The following is a 19,137-nucleotide window of genomic DNA, read 5'->3' as shown; positions in this document are numbered from 1 at the left end:
TCCTGGTGTACAGGAAACCATTTGGCTTGTCACTCAGTATTACAGGATGTTCACGGAATTAGGTGATAGAGGGCTGGGAATGGTCACTCTTCTTTGGACAGGCTGAATGAGAGCACACTTCCTGCAAGAGGGAAAGATACAAGTTGACAGACAAAGAGTTTACATGGGCAGGGTGTAAGCACAGAAGCACAGTTCTTGAGGACAACAAGAGGGACCTCATCAGCCCCATATGCCTTGTTAGTACTGAGGCCAGTGATGGCAGAAAATACATCACCTGTAGAAATTTTAATGTCAGCCATGAGGAAGTCAGAGGAGGGAAGTGATGGAGGAACAGCACCAGAATCATCTAAGGTGGAATTCAAGAGGAAAGTCTGAGTGAAGAGATCTGCTTCATCAGTAGAAGGAAATTACTACAAAGCCATCAGAGTGCAAAAGAGGAGGGAAGGATAAAGAGGTAAAGTTGTTAAAAAGGTTTTTCACAAGATGCCGAAAGAAGTGGGAAGAATTTGACTTGGAGATTTCAGAGTATGAATGAAATTATTTTTAGCAAAACGAAGAACAGGTTTAGCCCAATTCCGGGCAGGAACAAAAAAAATATGAGATTCATGGGTGGGTTGGCTTTGGTACCTTTTGTAGGGCTTCTTCTTCTTGTGGACAGCATTAGAACAAGCATGATTAAACCAAGTTTTTTTTTTTTTTTTTTTTTTTTTTTTTTTTGCCTTAGCCACAGGATATGAGAAAGGAATGTATGCATCCATGCCTGAGAGAATAACATCTGTAATGAACATGGCACACTCAGATGGCTTTTGGCCACAGAAGCAATAATCATTCCAGGGAAAATAAAAGAAGTACTGCCTGAGGGCCTCCCAATCAGCAGCTCCAAAGTGCCACAGCCACCACTTCTTGGAGTGACAGGACAGGATAAGGTGATACGTTATGAACAGAGGAGCCCAACAAAGGGAAAGGATTAACAGTGTAAGCAGAAGGATGAGATGTAAGGAAGAGGTCAGGTATGTTGGAGCTCCCTCCAAGGCAATCAGGGATACAGGTAGGGTGCTTTACAAGCTGCTTTAAGTCATTAGGGATAGAAAAGATAGAGGCTTGTTCAGCAGGTCGATCAAAGAATGGAGAGGAGAGCCAAAGGTGATGGTGAACATTGAAATCACCAAGAATGGAGACTTCAGAGAAAGGAGAAATTGAAAGGATGTGTTTCATCTGAGAAGTAAGATAGTCAGAGAATTTTTCATAGTCAGCAGAATTAAAGGATAAGTAAACCACATATTTAGTCGAAGAATGACAGGATAACCGAAGCAAGAGAGTGGAGAATTCTGAAGATTCGAGTTCAGGAATGTGAGAACAAGATATGTTGTTGCATACATGTTCACAACAGACACCTTTGGCTTTGAAACGAGTATAAAGTGGGAGGATACAGAGAAGGGTTTGCTATTAGCTGCCTCAAATGGCTGAGTCTCAGTGAGGAATAGAAGGTGAGGTTTAGAGGAGAGGTGGTGCTCAACGGAGAGAAAGTTAGGGGAAAGGCTGCAAATGTTGCAGAAATGAAGAAGTGAGTCAGATAATTGTTCCAGGCATCTTGCTTGGTCGTCACCGGGAGAGGGGCGGATGGTGGGGGCTTTGATGGTCTCCCCTTCTGGGGATTCCGAGGTTTGGTGATTGGATGTCATTTTTTTTTTTTAAATCTTCAATAAGAAGTGTAGTGCATGTAGTTTGGTGTTGACAGTCAAAGGAACTTGTACTAGAGAGTATGCTGGCCTAACCTCTTGTGTTAAGCCCCTGTCACACATATGCGACCCAAGGGCCAAATGCGGCGTGACTCAAGGTCGTGTCCTAGTTGGCTCCCACACCTCCCGACTGGCCCCGAATCTGCTCTACTCATGACTGCCTAATGACCACGTCAGGACTGCCTCACGACTGGTCGTGATGTCCTCAAGAACGTGACAAGATCACGAGGCGATGGAGCTATGAGTCTTCAAATTTGAAATTTAACGAATTTTTGTCGGCCATGACCGTGACACAACCTCCCACAAATGCAAGTTTACTTCGTGATGCATTTGGGGAATGCTCCCCGACCCCCCCAGGACACCCCCACGATCCCCCCACGACTGACCCATGGGGCAGGGCATCACACGTGAATCACCAATGACACCCAGTGTGGGGCAGAGCATCACACCTAGACCACCAGTGACACCCAGTGTGGGGCGGGGCATCACACCTGGACCACCAAAGACACCCAGTGTTGGGTGGGGCATCACACCTGGACCACCAATGACACCCAGAGCATCACAATGGACCTCTCTTGTGTCTAGTCAGTTGATGAGGAACACAGTCAGAACGTTTTTTTGTCAGTGACAGCATCACGACACACAACGACTGCATCACGACGCATCCAATAGAGCTAAAACTGATGTACGGCACTCCCGACTGCAACGCAACTGTGACACAACTTTTGGCAAGTCGTGAGGCGGCCACGATTTTTTTACACGTGTGTCAAAAAATCGTGAGGCCTGACGAGTCGTCCCAGCGGCTCATGAGCACCCTAAAGAGTCCGGGCTTTGTCAGTGAATATGTAATAAAGTCTGGGCACAGGCAAGGGAAGGAGGAAGACAACCTCTTCGACTGCTGGTTTTATTCTCACTCCTCGTTAATAAACAGCCAACCCTTTCATCAGGTCGGTTTGATAACTGACAGATTCGAACAAAGTTCGACACAGGATGAATTCTTTTCTTAAATATACATAAAATGGGAAAAAGGGCAAATGGCGGACAGCATGACAGACATAGCATGACATAGACATAGCATGACATAGACATAGCATGACAGACATAGCATGACAGACATAGCATGACAGACATAACACTCCCCCCTGATCTTCTAAAGATCACTATATTGGAACGGCCGTACTGGACGGCGCTCCCTAGAACCTCGACGGGGCAGTGGTCTCCCTGGACTTTCTACTTCGTCTTCACTTGACGTATCACTTGACGTAGACTCATTCGAAGGACCTCTCACATCGATTAGCAAATCATCATCTGTTTCTGATTCAGGGCTTTCTTCAGCTAGTGAATCCTCTGGGGCAGTAGACAGCGATGTTGCCAGCCTTAGGTCATGCACATGACGAGGCATACCATCCACCTCGACGTTCTGGGCAGATACAACTTGCGTTACTGTGCCCTCTGTGCTTCGAGAATCGCAGCGTCTGCTGGGATGCCGGATCCATACACGATCACCGACGCTGAAGCGATGTTGTTCTTCCACCGGCTGATCTTGCAGAGTTACTCCGTCGATACCCAGCAGTCTGACCTCGTATCTAAATATCTGGTTGGCAGGGGCAGATGAGGCATCATCACCTCGTGGCATAACGTTGTAGCGGTACACTGCTTCAGCTACGGAACAGCCTTTCCGTGCCAGTATAGTCTTCATGGTTCGATGATTTCTCTCTGATATTCCATTACCAGATGGAGCGTTGGCACACCGATACCTGATGACCATACCCCAACGCCTGGCGAACTCTTTGATCATTGAGCTACGGAAGCTGGCAGCATTGTCAGTTAATAGCTCCTTAGGTGCTCCACGTTCATAAAACACAGACTCTAGCTGTTCAACAACACTGATGACATCTTGCCGCCTGAGTCTTTTCCAGATGGCATAACGTGTTGGCCCGCAGTCGATGAGCGTCAGATAGTGCTGGTTTCTGACATGACAGACGTCCATGCTAACTCTGCTCCAGATCTTTGAAACCCCCAACTCCCCTTTCTTCCACTTCTCTGGTGCCGGATCAAAGGATTGACATTCTTGACAACTCTGAAGAACACTGCGAACCTGCTGCCTCTGAACCGTAGGATAGAGCCTTCTGCAGAAGTACAGTGTACGCTTGATGCCGGGATGCCCGCTGGTTTCATGAATGTTAACGATGTCCCTGTCTGAAACACTGGCAACAGCTGCACAGCTTGTCTGCCCGTTTGCTAGTGTCATCCACCTCTTCGGTACGCGTGTTAGCGCATCTGCTTTGTTTTCAGTAGAAGACACAAACTTTACTTCCAAACACAGATTATACTCGATGATGATAGATTTTAAAAGTCTCTAGGCGCCTACGGATCAACATTTCACTGGAAGCTCTAGTCTTCAAACGAGATTTTCCTGAGAGAGCATCTGCAATCCAGTGGAACACAGTTCTTGAGTCAGTCATAAGAGTCAGCTGTTTCATCTTCCAGGAGATTGCAAGATTTATCCCCTTAATAACAGCGTCCAGCTCCGCAAGATTAATGTGAGAGCACTCGTCCCATCGTAACCAACACGAGTCTTCAGTAACTTCACCTTTCACCTCCAACACAGCTCCCAATGCGAGTGAACTTGCATCTACCCATAGTATAGCTTCGTCTCCCGCCACATCCCATCGTCCTCGGGCTGGGTCAGAGTTCTTCACCCGCTCCAACGTGTCCGCAAGCATCGAGTGCAAACTGAGGTCATTAATCTCGTCGTCCCACGTAGTCGTGACCTCATTGGCCCGTCTTTTAATGTACGACGCCGCCACTCGCAACCAGCCACAAACAGGAAGGTGACTCGTTAGCTGCTCGCAGAGTGAAAACACTGTCCGCCTAGTCAGCTTTTCAGGTAGCTTGCCAACGCCGTTATCACGCTTCCAGACGAGACGATCGTGCTCCCCCCAGACTCTAATGCCCAGCACACGAGCTCCTTCAGACACAATCTCGGGAGGTTTGCAGAGCAGGCCGTGACGACTGAGGTGACATTCCACTTCTGCTGCACTCGCCACACTTTCGTCCACCAGAATATCGTCCAGGTATGGTGAAGTGGCGCGGTTTATCTTCTCATCCATGCTCAACACACGACTCAGGACCTCCTTCAATACTAGTGGTGCGATGTTCAGTCCAAAGCCCAGTCTAGTCAAACAGTAACGTCTCCCACGGAACACCACTGTCTGGGATGACCATAGCGATCTGTGAACGTGTATCTGTAGGTAAGCCTTGCGCAAGTCAATGAGAGAGACCCTCTGTCCACGCCTGCGCCACTCCCGTATCTTCTCAGTGCAGACGTCCGCTTCAGCTGTGTGCAAATTAAGATGGGCATTCAACTCACGAAAATCAAGGACAGGGCGACCTTTTTTCTTGTTTTGCTGCACGACAGCCATCAGAGGGATAGTTCCTTTCACAGGGCCATGTATACTCTCGTTGTATGGAACCAGCCATCCGTCCTTAATCCATTCACACAGTTCATTTTCATATTCTTTTCGAGCTTCATTCGGCACCCTGTATTCAGAGACAGTATTCAGTAGTCGTGGAGGCTCTGAGTTATCACGCCAGTTCCACAACACTGTCCACTTTTTAGCTGCACTGTCATATGTTACTTCAAAATCCCTCTCGACAATATTTCGTTGTATGGTAGGTACTGTCACGGCTGAAGCCTGCACTTCCTCAATACCAAATCGCACTTTGTCTGGTGAATGCACTGTCACTCCCTGCAGGGCTTCAACACCGTTCATGCCCAGAATAAAGTCAAAATTAAGCGGCTTGGAAGGCACTACTATCACATTCACAGACACGGACACTCCTGACAATAGCTGGACTGTTACCACACCTGTTCCCATACACATATAAAGCTCACCGCTTACTGTCCTCACACTGATATTTCCTTTGGTCCAGCAAGAGCACATGGAAACGTGTGCAATACTCTGAGTACAGCCGGTGTCTACCAGGGCATCACAGTTCTTTCCATCAACAACCAAGCGAGTCACTGGTAAAGCGCCTCTCACTGACTGTCTGGAGAGGAGGCTGGCGCTGGTCCCACCTCTCCTGATCCATTTCCCGAAGGGCATGAGGTAGCGATGTGGCCTCGTCCCCCGCATCTGAAGCAGCGCACATTACCTCGCCCACCTCTACCTCTGCGCACACTGCGTCCAGTCTGGCAGTCACGAGCGTAGTGGTTCGGCTGGTTACAGGAATGGCAGCGCACACCACCAACACCAACTAATGCAGGAGCCACTGTGTGCTGTCTGGAGCCGGCTGGTTGTGCTGATGCCCCATCATCGAGGTAATTATCAGCTAGAACAGCTCGAGCACGGTTCAGAAGTTGGTTAATATCCATAGTTTCCATGCGTGAACCAGCTCTCAGAATGTGGCGAACAGCTTCTGGAAGACCAGCTAAAAAAGCACAACATAGACCGGCGTCAGTCATTCCTCCAAATTGTGTAGCCACGTGGCGCAGGTCAGCCAAGTACATGTCAACAGACTCGCCATCACGCAGCCTACGGTCCACAAACTGCTCATAGGCAACAAACTTGTCTGCAGCAAATGCCGAGGTGAGTGCATCCTTTATGGTGTCGAAGTTCCCCTTGTCTACGCTGCTGAGCTGCTGATAAACAGAGAAAGCCCCGCCTGTGAGTCGCAGTGGCACAATGGTGTGTAGATCAGAGATCCCTCGTAGCCGACAAACCAGCTCCAGCTTTTCGATCCACTCTACCACCGAGTGCGAAGTACCGTCAAATTCCGGGATCAGACGAAGTTCCGTCGTAAGGCTGTCTCCTCGGGCTGAGGTTGACGATGCCGGTTTGCCACTATCACTTCCGTCCATCATAAGTTGCGAGAGAATGCCTAGATAGCTTGTAATAAAGTCTGGGCACAGGCAAGGGAAGGAGGAAGACAACCTCTTCGACTGCTGGTTTTATTCTCACTCCTCGTTAATAAACAGCCAACCCTTTCATCAGGTCGGTTTGATAACTGACAGATTCGAACAAAGTTCGACACAGGATGAATTCTTTTCTTAAATATACATAAAATGGGAAAAAGGGCAAATGGCGGACAGCATGACAGACATAGCATGACATAGACATAGCATGACATAGACATAGCATGACAGACATAGCATGACAGACATAGCATGACAGACATAACAGAATCAAGGGACGATCGATGAAAAAATGCGTTACGACCTTGAGTCGCACCGCGGTTGGCCCTTGAGTCGTTTGTGTGTGACAGAGGCTTTACTGAAACAATGAAAAAGTTTAGCAGGGGGTAATGGCCAGAGCTAGTCCCGAGGGCTGATAAAACGGGAGCTTCAGCTCTCCCTATCATCAGCTTTCCATCCAGCTTGGGAGTACCTCCCTGCTTGACTGGTGCTACAGTCTACTTCCTATCGATATTTAAGGTGGCAAATCAGATGGAAAGGGAAAACAGAAATGTTACACATGAGCAGTGTTTGAAGAATGATGATGGAAAGGTAATGATGGACAGTTAGGATATTAAAAAATGCCAGGAAAGAGCTTTATAACCAGATGCTGAAAGAGAAGTTTGAGTGGAACAGGGAAGGTTTGTCAGCAGATGCTGTGTTTGGCCGTCGGCCTTTGCTTGATGCTGGTACTGTGAGCAGGGCAATAGACAGGATGCAGTTGGGGAAGGCGGCAGGTGTGACTGGGTTGACTGCTGAAATGCTGAAGGCCTCAGGAGATATAAGAGTAGGGTTTGTTACTGATTTGATAAATTCAGTTATATGTGAGTGTGCTGTCCCAGATGACTCTCTGAAGAGTGTGATTGTAAATGTGTACAAGGGAAAGGGTGATGCTCTGGAAGGAGGATATTATAGAGGCATAAAACTTTGGGACCAGATAATGAAGGTAATGGGGAGAGTTCTGGAGGGTATGATACGGAAAGAGTAAGTACTGATGAGATGCAGTTTGGGTTAATGCCAGACAAAGGGACCACTGATGTTATATTCATTTTCCAAAAGCTTCAGGAAAAATATATAGGAAAGAAAAGGGAGCTGTGCTTTCTTTTTGTTGATTTAGAGACCTGAAGCATAGTCCCTAGGGAGGTGGTGTGTCAGGTCTCCATATTATAATTACAAATCATAATAGATAAATAGATAAATAGATTGATAGAGAGACAGATAGAAGCAGGAAGTCAGATGATGAGAAGGTATTGTGTCTGCGAGAATCGGGCAATGCTAAACATGCTTACACACTCTTAACTCAAGGAATGCTTTATAGGCACACGACAGCGCCTCGTGACCATACATACACATGCACACATACTCACACACAGGTTTCTGGAACTTTCCAACCACAGTGTAACACACGTGACACGACCCCTGCTACACCAGAATTTAGGAGTCAAGAGGTCAGAAGGAGACAGGCCATAGAACAGGCAGGTAGTAGGGAGAAGGGCTTAGCAACATGGAAGAGAGAGAGAGAGAGAGAGAGACAGGGAGGTAGCTAGCAGGACTCTATACTTCACTCGTGTGTGAGAGACTTTGTTAATATTTCCAAGACAAATAAAAATAGTCCCATACTAATCTTTACCTCTCCTGTTATTGCATGACAAAAGGGAACCAAGATTATCTACTTACAAAGTTACTCACGTATAACAACCGCTCGTCCACAAGTCTAATATATATATATATATATATATATATATATATATATATATAAAACTAAATCTCATAAAAGACTTTGTAACTCCTTTGTAGTGATGTTTTATATATTAGTTATATATAAGACTTGTGGACGAGCGGTTGTTATACGTGAGTAACTTTGTAAGTAGATAATCTTGGTTCTCTTTTGTCAAGCAATGACAGGAGAGGTAAAGATTAGTATGGCACTATTTTTATTTGTCTTGGAAATATTAACAAAGTCTCTCACACACGAGTGAAGTATTGTCACGAATCAATTCGCGACATTTCCCTTTTGTGAGAAGCCACGAACTATTAGTGGAAAACTCACTGTGTATCGCTCAGTTAACCGTTTCTCTCTCCATTTCGGAGTATACTTTTCAAAACATTCGTCATTTTCAAAAGTGACCGATTTAATGCACGTCACTAAGTGCTCTACTGAGCGATACAATTGTTTCTTTATTGTTCGCCTCTGCTTGCCTAAACCGTTAGCCACGCCTTCTTCCGGTGGCTTGTGCGTCCTGCCCATACAATGTATTTTGAATTCAGTCGAGTGTTTGTTGTGACGGAGGAAGGTCCTGTGCTCCAGAAGTGTGAGAGGTCGCTAGCACCCAAGCTCCACTGAGACAGTTAATCCAGTCCTCCCACCCCCCGGGTGATACATAGCATTCATCGACCGGTATTTCCTTTTTGTATAATCCTAGTTTTAAGAGTTTAGTTAAGGTGTTTTTTTTCTAGGCGTAAGTATTTAGCTTTTGTGTGAGTGAGTGAGTGCGTCTTATTAATTTGATTTGAATTGTAACGTTAAATTTATTTTTTTTGTAATCAATAAATTTAACAGTTCTTTTCCTTGAGCTTAATGTAAAGTAAAATCTTGTTTCATTTCTCCAAATTAAGCTTATTTCCCACATAGCTCCTAGCTTGCTTAAACGTTTGCCTTCATAACTGGTACTTAGACCAGTCTTGTTGTATTAACTTAAAATCCGTTGTGCCATAGGAGTTAAGCATCAGCAAGGACCTGATTATTATTATTAGTATTAGTTATTTATTGTCAGGGGTGAAGTAACTTTCTCCAGAGGCTAACAGTACAGTAATTCAGCAATTGTGAGTAATTAGTCTCTGCTGTGTACTGTTGAGAAAGTTTATAAATTCTCGTTCTTAGAGAATCGTTGCTTGATGTAGCAAGACAATCATTGTCTGTGCTCTTCAATATTATTGAAAATTATTATCAGTTAAAAAATATTTAAGCATTTATTTATAAAAACACCGTGATATTATAAAAAAAAAAAACCGTGACAATTGGCGACCTCGCCAGGATATTAACTCCTAGCTATAAAGCTATTCACGAGATAGTGCTCACTCGTTCATATTTAGGTATTTATAATTAAAGTTTATAGGCACAAGTTTACTGGTGTTTACCGGTAATTTAGCAAGTGAATTTTTGCTTTATTAATCCATAGAGTACTTAACTCTATTTAGTACTTTATTCTTGGTAACGCCAGACGATTTTATTCGCTCCTGGGAAGTCGCTGTACCAATTGTGTTTATTATTGAGTCTTCCCAGTTATTTGCATTTTTGATTTATTTTTGCCAGTTAACTAGATAAGACTGGTCACCACTAGCTTGTGTCTGTATTCTTTATTTGTATTAGTATTCGTCGCTAAGCAGTCAGTACTCAGTTTCGGTTACTTAGTAAATTGAGCTAGCATCATGGCAGCCAGTGCTTATGTACAGGAAGCCAAAGATATGGGTCTCACTGACCCAGAGAAAATACAGAGTTACGTTCTCTCACGGTTCAATTACGAGCAAGAACGTGAGAAAGACGCTCGTGAACGTGAGCGAGAACAGCGCGAATATGAGCGAGAACAGGGCGAATATGAGCGAGAACAGCGTGAACACGAACAAAAACAACGCGAGCTCGAGTTAGAAAAAGAACGACAACAGCGCGAACATGAGCTAGTACAAGAGCGAGAACAGCGCGAATACGAGCGTGAACAACGAGACAGAGAACGAGAACACGAACGTGCCGAGTGAGAAGCACGCGAGAGACATGAACTTGAAATGATGAAGCTCAAGCGAGATTCCTTGGCTTCAGACATGTCTGGTGCAGTTGGTCCAAGCTCCACAAGCGTTTCCCCTGCACATGTCCTGGCTACCCCACACATCAAGCTTCCTTCATACAAGGAAAGCGAGCGAATCGAGCCGTACATAGCTCGTTTTGAGGACATGGCAGACATGTATCAACTGGATGAGGCAGCTAAGCGGATCCAATTTCTTAGTTTATTTGAGGGCCCTGCCCTCGATATTCTCCACAGAATTCGTGGAGACAATCTCACATATGAGATGATGAAAGCTGCACTCATTAACCCGCGCCGTCCCGAGGACGTACTTCCACGTCCTCACGTTTTGTCATAGCTAATCCCGAGGACGTACTTCAACGTCCTGCAATTGCAAGGTTCATAATTTCCACAATTTTCAATTTTCGCGAGTCATTTTTGGTACGTATACACGGGACACCTTCCTCAACAAGATGCCAGGCAGAGACAATGCCTTACCCAGCATGACCTCCTCCCCCCCCCCTGCATGCCCTTTTCTCAGCAATTCACCTGTTATCAGTGATCTGACCAGTATAGCCAAGTCATGCCACGGTACGAAATTCATGGCCAGAGTGATTCCCCAATCAATGACAATGTGGAGGACAAACTTTACATAGCATTAGAGGAAGAAACAGAAATGATGATCAGGTAATGTGGCAAAAAAAGGTCAGGTATTAGTGAGTGAAACAATGCTTATAATGCCTATATTTCTGCTTGAAAACCAATATACTCTTGTACTACATATAAATTCGTAACAGTAAATAAATAAATACCGTTTATGAGTGGTGTGAAATAGTTATCCTCCCATAGAACTCGTTTTCTTTGGTGCCAGCCTGATAGAAAACCCAGTAAGGTAAGGAGGCTCTCCTACCTGTAATGAGTATTTTAAACCTCAGGTGAGCGATTTCTCTATGAATTTTCGATGTTTCTTACCAAGAGCGAAAGTTTTAGCAAAAAAAAAAAGGGTCGAAAAATGGTCGGGATTGGGGGGTACCAGTGGTCAAAAAGTGGTCGGGACGGGGCGGGTTAAGGCGTATGGTCTCACAGTAGACGACGCCAAAGTTCAGTTAATGCGAGCTCGTCTCCAAGACAAGGAGACAGCTGTTCAGTTCCTTGATCGTCTCACAGCTTACTTAAATGAGTGGATGGAGAAAGATGAAACTCCTTCCACGCGTGAGGGGATAATTGACCTTATGCTGCATACACAGCTAGAGATGTCGTGGCCTGCTGAGCTCATAGCACAGCTTAAGATCTGCCAGGTGAAAGATGCCAGCCAAATGGCAGAGAAGGCTGATGCATTCTTTACTGCATACGGGTACCAAACTCGTAAGCGAAACACCTCGAACAGAAAACCTGATAAATCTGGGAAATCGTCTCAGACTGAATCCCAGCACCAAGGCCGTTCTCAGAGTAATGGCCAAGGTCCAAAACCGCAGTGGAAGGACCAGGAGCAAAACACTCAGAAACCTGAGTGGAAGAGGTACAACAAGTACCCTAACCAGCAGCAGTATCAGCCTCGCAACCGACCGTCGGGACAAACTTTTTCACCACCAGCTCAAAAGGGGCAGGAAGCGAATGCAGCCTTCATTCCTCAGCAGCAGCATGGTGGTCACGTCCCTACCAGTGTGGGTACTTCCCCACAGTTCACTAGTCTTACAGTGACAGTGAACCCCCCTCCACAGATGGCCAATGTTCCATCTCCTTATAATTCTCAAGGCACAATGTTTGCCGCATCAATTCAGCAGCCTCATGAGTGGCTAGCTGCTTCCTCCACAGGCCCTCCCACAGGTGACAGTACCTTCCTTGTTCAGCCAGGGTTTGTGGGAGGCATTCCTGTGAAGGTCCTGAGAGACAATGGTTCCTCAGGTTGCTCTGTCAAGCAGAGTCTAGTTCGGCCTGAGCAGTATACAGGTCGACAGATCCATGCAAATCTTATTGATGGATCAGTGAGATTGTTCCCTGAGGCATGTATCCAGGTGGCATCTCCATTTTATACTGGTACGACACTCGCAGTTGTCATGCCAGAGCCTCTATTTGACCTTATAGTAGGCAATATTCAAGGAGCCAAGGATAGTTGCTCCGATGATGGCGCTACTCAGACTTCGGCTGCTGCGGTAACACGAGCCATGACTGAGGCTCCAGACTGTGTCACCCCAGTGATCATTGAATCGCCGCAAGATCTGATGTGTAGCCAACTTGTTGTGCAAGAACAACATTCTGACCCGACACTTGCTGCCGTGTGGAACAAACAAAAGGGTCGAGTGATTAAGTATTCACGGGGAGGTCGAGTCAAGTTCCTTCGTAAACAAGGACGGCTCTACCGTGAGTCACGAACACCCGAGGGCGAGGTTCGACTGCAGTTTGTCGTTCCCGCCAAGTACCGCCGAGCAGTGTTACAATGGGGTCATTGTTCAGCCTCAGGAGGTCACATGGGCAAAAGGAAGACCCAGGGCCGTATCCGAGCTGACTTTTTCTGGCCAGGGATGGGACGAGACATAGATAGTTTTGTCCGTTCCTGCAGTGTGTGCCAAAGTATCACCACTAATCAGGGACATGCCCTTCCTGTGCCATTTGTAACCACACCCGTAATCTCTGAGACAGTTGAGAGACAGGGTAGTGGTGAAGTGGGTGCAGACCTGACGTCTCGCCCATTGGCCCCACAGGACACATTATGTCCAGGGCCTGTACATACATATTATGTACCGTAAGTTAAGGGGGAAGTTGAGAGGCGACTTGAGGCTATGGAAGACCCAAGTTTGCATAAGGATTCTCAGCTTCCCGGTACTAATAGAAGTACTGTAGGTTAAGGGGGAAGTTCTAGAGAGAACTCCGCAAAGGCGACTTGAGGCTATGGAAGACCCAAGTTTGCACAAGGATTCTCAGCTCCCCGATACTAATATAAGTACTGTAGGTTAAGGGGGAAGTTCGAGAGAGAACTCCGCAAAGGCGACTTGAGGCAATGGAAGACCCAAGTTTGCACAAGGATTCTCAGCTCCCCGATACTAATGTAAGTACTGTAGGTTAAGGGGGAAGTTCGAGAGAGAACTCCGCAAAGGCGACTTGAGGCTATGGAAGACCCAAGTTTGCACAAGGATTCTCAGCTCCCCGATACTAATATAAGTACTGTAGGTTAAGGGGGAAGTGAGAACTCCGCAGAGGCGACTCGAGGCTATGGAAGACCCGAGTTTGCACAAGGATTCTCAGCTTCCCGATATTAATATAAGTACTGTAGGTTAAGGCACAGGTTGAGGACCCGTGTGCAGTTCGAGGCTATGGAAGACCCGAGTTTGCACAGGGATTCTCAACTTGCCGACCATAGTTGTGTGCTATAATTAATGGCGACCTCGAATGTACGTCGTAGCACTGACTGCTAGGCAGAGAGTAATTGTAACATAATAAAATTTTGTCTCATTGACACTTTTGATGCTCCTTCTCAATTGGTTTTGCAGGTTCAGCAATGGGTGTAGCAGTTTTGCTGTGCGGGCCAGCTGATCGTCTGCTGCACGCTGCCGCCTCTTCTCCTCTGCCTTCGTCGTCGTCATATTATTATTATTGTGTCATTTTACACATAGGTACAGTCACACTACAACTGTCACACCTACACCGTGTATTACATACATCACACTGCACAACAGTTAGTTGTCAGTGTAAATGTAGCGACTTTTCGCTCAGTTTGACCTGAGTACAAGATTTTCACCGTCGTCACGGAGTTTTTCCCTCAAGCTTGCTTCTATTAACGTAAATACGAGTTTTTTTTCGCTCACTGGCGACTGCGACTTTCTCCTGTAGCAGGATAGCACACACACCACAGTGTGAATCTTGTGTGAATGACTTAGGATGTGTACACCCGCGAACCAAAGTTTCGGTACCCCCCTCGATGGAAGGAAGTGGAAGTCAGGGTTAGAGAGAGAGCAGGTGAACGGACAACCGTCAGTGGTACTTTGGAACTGAGCTACGAGGCGAAGAGTGAGAAACTTAATGACACTGAATTCGAAACATTTCCATGCTATTCACCTGCAAAACATTATGCGTTCGTAACATACATACTGTAACATATAACATAGACTACTGTGTTATCATGGTGTCCTGTGATACTGACCCATCTGTTTCGGATCCTCATCACACAAACAAAGCACCGAGCCAGTTGTATATAAATTGCAACTTGTCATTATAACTGCAGTCATAATTTTTGTGAATGTTATCCCTGGATTGTCTGTAGCTATAATATAGAATGATTGTGAATTTAATGTTGATTTTCACAGTAGTTGTGCGGATGGTTATATATGTGGCAATTATTTTATGTGGACGACTAAACCACATTGTGATGGACAGCGGAGAGCATTCGCCAATAATTTACTATAACCAGATGAAATTAGATGCAAACAACACAATATATTATGAGACAACGAAGACACAGCTGTGGTATCCTGCTCTGCCTTGTTATCAAGGCCTTAACTGGGGCTTCACCTCATACGTGCATTATTTTCCTTCAGTCTCTGCCTCTTTTATTACTCTTACTTCCCGGTATCCTCTTACTGCGAGTCGTCATATTCCTTGGAGGGTTTCATGTCGTCCGGTCCTATAACCCGTACTGTATTACATTATTCCTCGCATCATCACTCCCAGACAAACAACGTTAGCACAAGACTGCTGAATCTGTTAATACCATTGTTGCCACTGCCACTACTATTCCCCCTTTCCCCATTGTGTCTACTGCAATTCCCCTCACAGTACTACTACTGCTACTCCTATTACTACTCCACTATAAATCTGTATAATAATACATATGATTGTCCTTATGTCTGTGTATCTGTTAATCATATTGTCCCTGTCCCACCGTCGACAACTCGTCACTGACCCGGCACCGCTACCCCAGTTGCACCCCACCCCCCTCTCTCCCACCCGCCATGAGCTCTATTCCTCCCCCACTCCGAACCATTTTACCCCTCACCTCCTTCTTGGGCCGCCAGGCCTGTTGTTTACCTTTTACCGGTGAATATACGTGGCATGCATTAATAAGAATAACTATATAATTGACAGCAACAACATACATCTGCAGTATTCCGAACATTACATAATTATAAAAGTCGCAGACCCAAACGTGCCTATATTACGGAGCTCTGATATATTAACCACAGAACCGACCACAGACCGTTCCTATCATTGCCACTGGACCTTACCTGTAGCACTTCACCATAGTAATACAACCCACTGAAGTCCTTTGTGGGATCACTGCACATGTTTGGGAAAAATAACAGCGCACAACATGCCTACAACCCATTAAAATACACCTGTGACGTTTCACTGACATCCAGTAAATTGCCTAGAAGTTAGCGGACAAACAAACACACGGCTGGACATAGACTGAGGCCGAATGTCTCGCATCGGTATATGACAACCTGACAAAACTATTACGATCCTGCTTTGTAGGTGTCATCATAGCTATAATAATAATAATAATAATAATAATCGTAGTAGTAGTGGTAGCAGTAGTAGTAATAGTAGTAGTAGTAGTAGTAGTAGTAGTAATCACATGTTAATATCCATGATACAGAGGAGGACAAACACCATAATCTCCATGATAAAACAAGTGAAAACAGCTGTGACATATAAAACCAAACAGTGCCATAATATGCTGTAATGGTAGGGTTATAGTAATACTAAATTAATGTTTGACTGCAACCCAACCTTCTGTCATGGCAAACAGATTCTGCATTGCGTCGACACATGCTATTCCAGTGTGTGTCCTTCTCAGTATCGTGCCTAATAACATGTGATTAATTATTATTATTATTATTATTATTATTATTACTGTGATGACACCTGCAATGCAGGATCACAAGAGTTTTGTCAGGTCGTTACATACCGGTACCGATGCGAGACATTCTGCTTCTGTCTGTCTGTGTCAAGTCGTTTGTTTGTTTGTCCACTAACTTCTCCTAGGCTATTTGATGGATGTCAGTGAAACATCATATGCTTATTTTAGTGGTTTGTAGGCATGTTGTGCATTGTTATTTTTCCCGAACACGTGTAGCGATCTCACAGAGGACTACAGTGGGTTGTATTACCATGGTGAAGCGCTATAGGGAAGATGCAGTGGTAATGATAAGAACGGTCTGTGATTAATATATCAGTGCTCCGTAATATAAGCACGTTTGGGTCTGCAGTTATTAAGTGTAATGTTAGGAACACTACAGTACACATCTACGATGTTGTCGTTATTATTATATTATTATCGCCTACCTTTAGAAGGCGGAGCGATCATGTTTTTAACTGCATCTGTGTGTGTGTGTGTGTGTGTGTGTGTGTGTGTGTGTGTGTGTGTGTGTGTTCCTATTATATCTCATGAACGGCTTGAGCTATCAACATGAAACCTTCAGCGTATCAAGATATGGCCAAAATCTTAGAGGAGTTCGAAAATGGCAACTCGGGGTCAGAGTCAAGGTCACCAAACTAACAGCTAAAGGTCAACTAGTTTTTATTGCCTGCCTTTAGCACCATTAAATCTCATGAATGGCTTGAGCTATCAACATAAAACCTTCATGGTATCAAAATATGGCCTAAAGTTTGGACTTGGCAAACAGAATATTTTAGAGGGCGATTACCGCTTAGCTCTCAAGTGCCTTCTTTTTTGTTATTAATGCATGCCACGTATATTCACCGGTAAAGGGTGAACAACAGGCCTTCTGGCCCAAGGATGAGGTGAAGGGTAATGTGGTGTCGGAGTGCGGGAGGAGTAGAGTCCATGGTGGGTGGGAAATGGAGTAGCGGTGCCGGGTCAGCGACGAGTTGTCGACGGTGGGACAGGGACAATAATTATGATTAACAGATACACAGACATAAGGACAATCATATTTATTATTATACAAATTTATAGTGGAGTAGTAATAGGAGAAGCAGTAGTAGTACTGTGAGGGAAATTAGACACAATAGGAAAAGGGGGATTACAGTTGTAGTGGCAGTGGCAATAATGGTATTAACAGATTCAGCAGTCTTGTGCTAACGTTGTTTGTCTGGGAGTGATGATGCGAGGAATAATGTAATACAGTACGAGTTATAGGACCGGACGACAAGAAACCCTCCAAGGAATATGACGACTCGCAGTAAGAGGATACCGGGAAGTAAGAGTAATAAAAGAGGCAGAGACTGAAGGAAAATAATGCACGTATGAGGTGAAGCCCCAGTTAAGGCCTTGATAACAAGGCGGAGCAGGATACCACAGCTGTGTCTTCGTTGTCTCATAATATATTGTGTTGTTTGCATCTAATTTCATCTGGTTATAGTAAATTATTGGCGAACGCTCTCCGCTGTCCATCACAATGTGGTTTAGTCGTCCACATAAAATAATTGCCACATATATAACCATCCGCACAACTACTGTGAAAATCAACATTAAATTCACAATCATTCTATATTATAGCTACAGACAATCCAGGGATAACATTCACAAAAATTATGACTGCAGTTATAATGACAAGTTGCAACTTATATACAACTGGCTCGGTGCTTTGTGTGATGAGGATCCGAAACAGATGGGTCAGTATCACAGGACACCATGATAACACAGTAGTCTATGTTATATGTTACAGTATGTATGTTACGAACGCATAATATTTTGCAGGTGAATAGCATGGAAATGTTTCGAATTCAGTGTCATTAAGTTTCTCACTATTCGCCTCGTAGCTCAGTTCCAAAGTACCACTGACGGTTGTCCGTTCACCTGCTCTCTCTCTAACCCTGACTTCCACTTCCTTCCATCGAGGGGGGTACCGAAACTTTGGTTCGCGGGTGTACATATATATATATCCACAAATTTTTTCCCATAAGGAAAAAATTTAATTTTGTAGGGGCGTAATGTCATGAATCAATTCGCGACATTTCCCTTTTGTGAGAAGCCACGAACTATTAGTGGAAAACTCACTGTGTATCGCTCAGTTAACCGTTTCTCTCTCCATTTCGGAGTATACTTTTCAAAACATTCGTCACTTTCAAAAGTGACCGATTTAATGCACGTCACTAAGTGCTCTACTGAGCGATACAATTGTTTCTTTATCATTCACCTCTGCTTGCCTAAACCGTTAGCCACGCCTTCTTCCGGTGGCTTGTGCGTCCTGCCCATACAATGTATTTTGAATTCAGTCGAGTGTTTGTTGTGACGGAGGAAGGTCCTGTGCTCCAGAAGTGTGAGAGGTCGCTAGCACCCAAGCTCCACTGAGACAGTTAATCCAGTCCTCCCATCCCCCGGGTGATACATAGCATTCATCGACCGGTATTTCCTTTTTGTATAATCCTAGTTTTAAGAGTTTAGTTAAGGTGTTTTTTTTTCTAGGCGTAAGTATTTAGCTTTTGTGTGAGTGAGTGAGTGCGTCTCATTAATTTGATTTGAATTGTAACGTTAAATTTATTTTTTTGTAATCAATAAATTTAACAGTTCTTTTCCTTGAGCTTAATGTAAAGTAAAATCTTGTTTCATTTCTCCAAATTAAGCTTATTTCCCACATAGCTCCTAGCTTGCATAAACGTTTGCCTTCATAACTGGTACTTAGACCAGTCTTGTTGTATTAACTTAAAATCCGTTGTGCCATAGGAGTTAAGCATCAGCAAGGACCTGATTATTATTATTAGT

The 19,137-nt window shown here is 44.8% G+C and overlaps 1 protein-coding gene and 1 pseudogene across 1 annotated transcript; both read right to left on the bottom strand.

The window, feature by feature from the left end:
* LOC145411022 (uncharacterized) overlaps positions 1–19,137 on the bottom strand; it is a 45,527-nt pseudogene that overhangs the window by 13,024 nt on the left and 13,366 nt on the right.
* Positions 5,782–6,603, bottom strand: LOC145410956 (uncharacterized). The gene has a single exon (XM_080281011.1). It carries the CDS (start codon positions 6,601–6,603, stop codon positions 5,782–5,784), a length of 822 nt encoding a protein of 273 aa, XP_080137137.1.

This window comes from Coenobita brevimanus, chromosome 87 (assembly GCF_032717465.1).
Source record: "Coenobita brevimanus isolate Jiangsu-jjx chromosome 87, ASM3271746v2, whole genome shotgun sequence".
In the NCBI taxonomy this organism is placed as follows: Eukaryota; Metazoa; Arthropoda; class Malacostraca; order Decapoda; family Coenobitidae; genus Coenobita; species Coenobita brevimanus.
Note: the sequence above shows the minus strand (reverse complement) of the source record. Positions and strands in the feature narration are given on the sequence as shown.

Excerpts from the sequence above, each read along its gene's own strand:
- LOC145410956 (XM_080281011.1), bottom strand. The coding sequence starts at position 6,603 with ATGGACGGAAGTGATAGTGGCAAACCGGCATCGTCAACCTCAGCCCGA.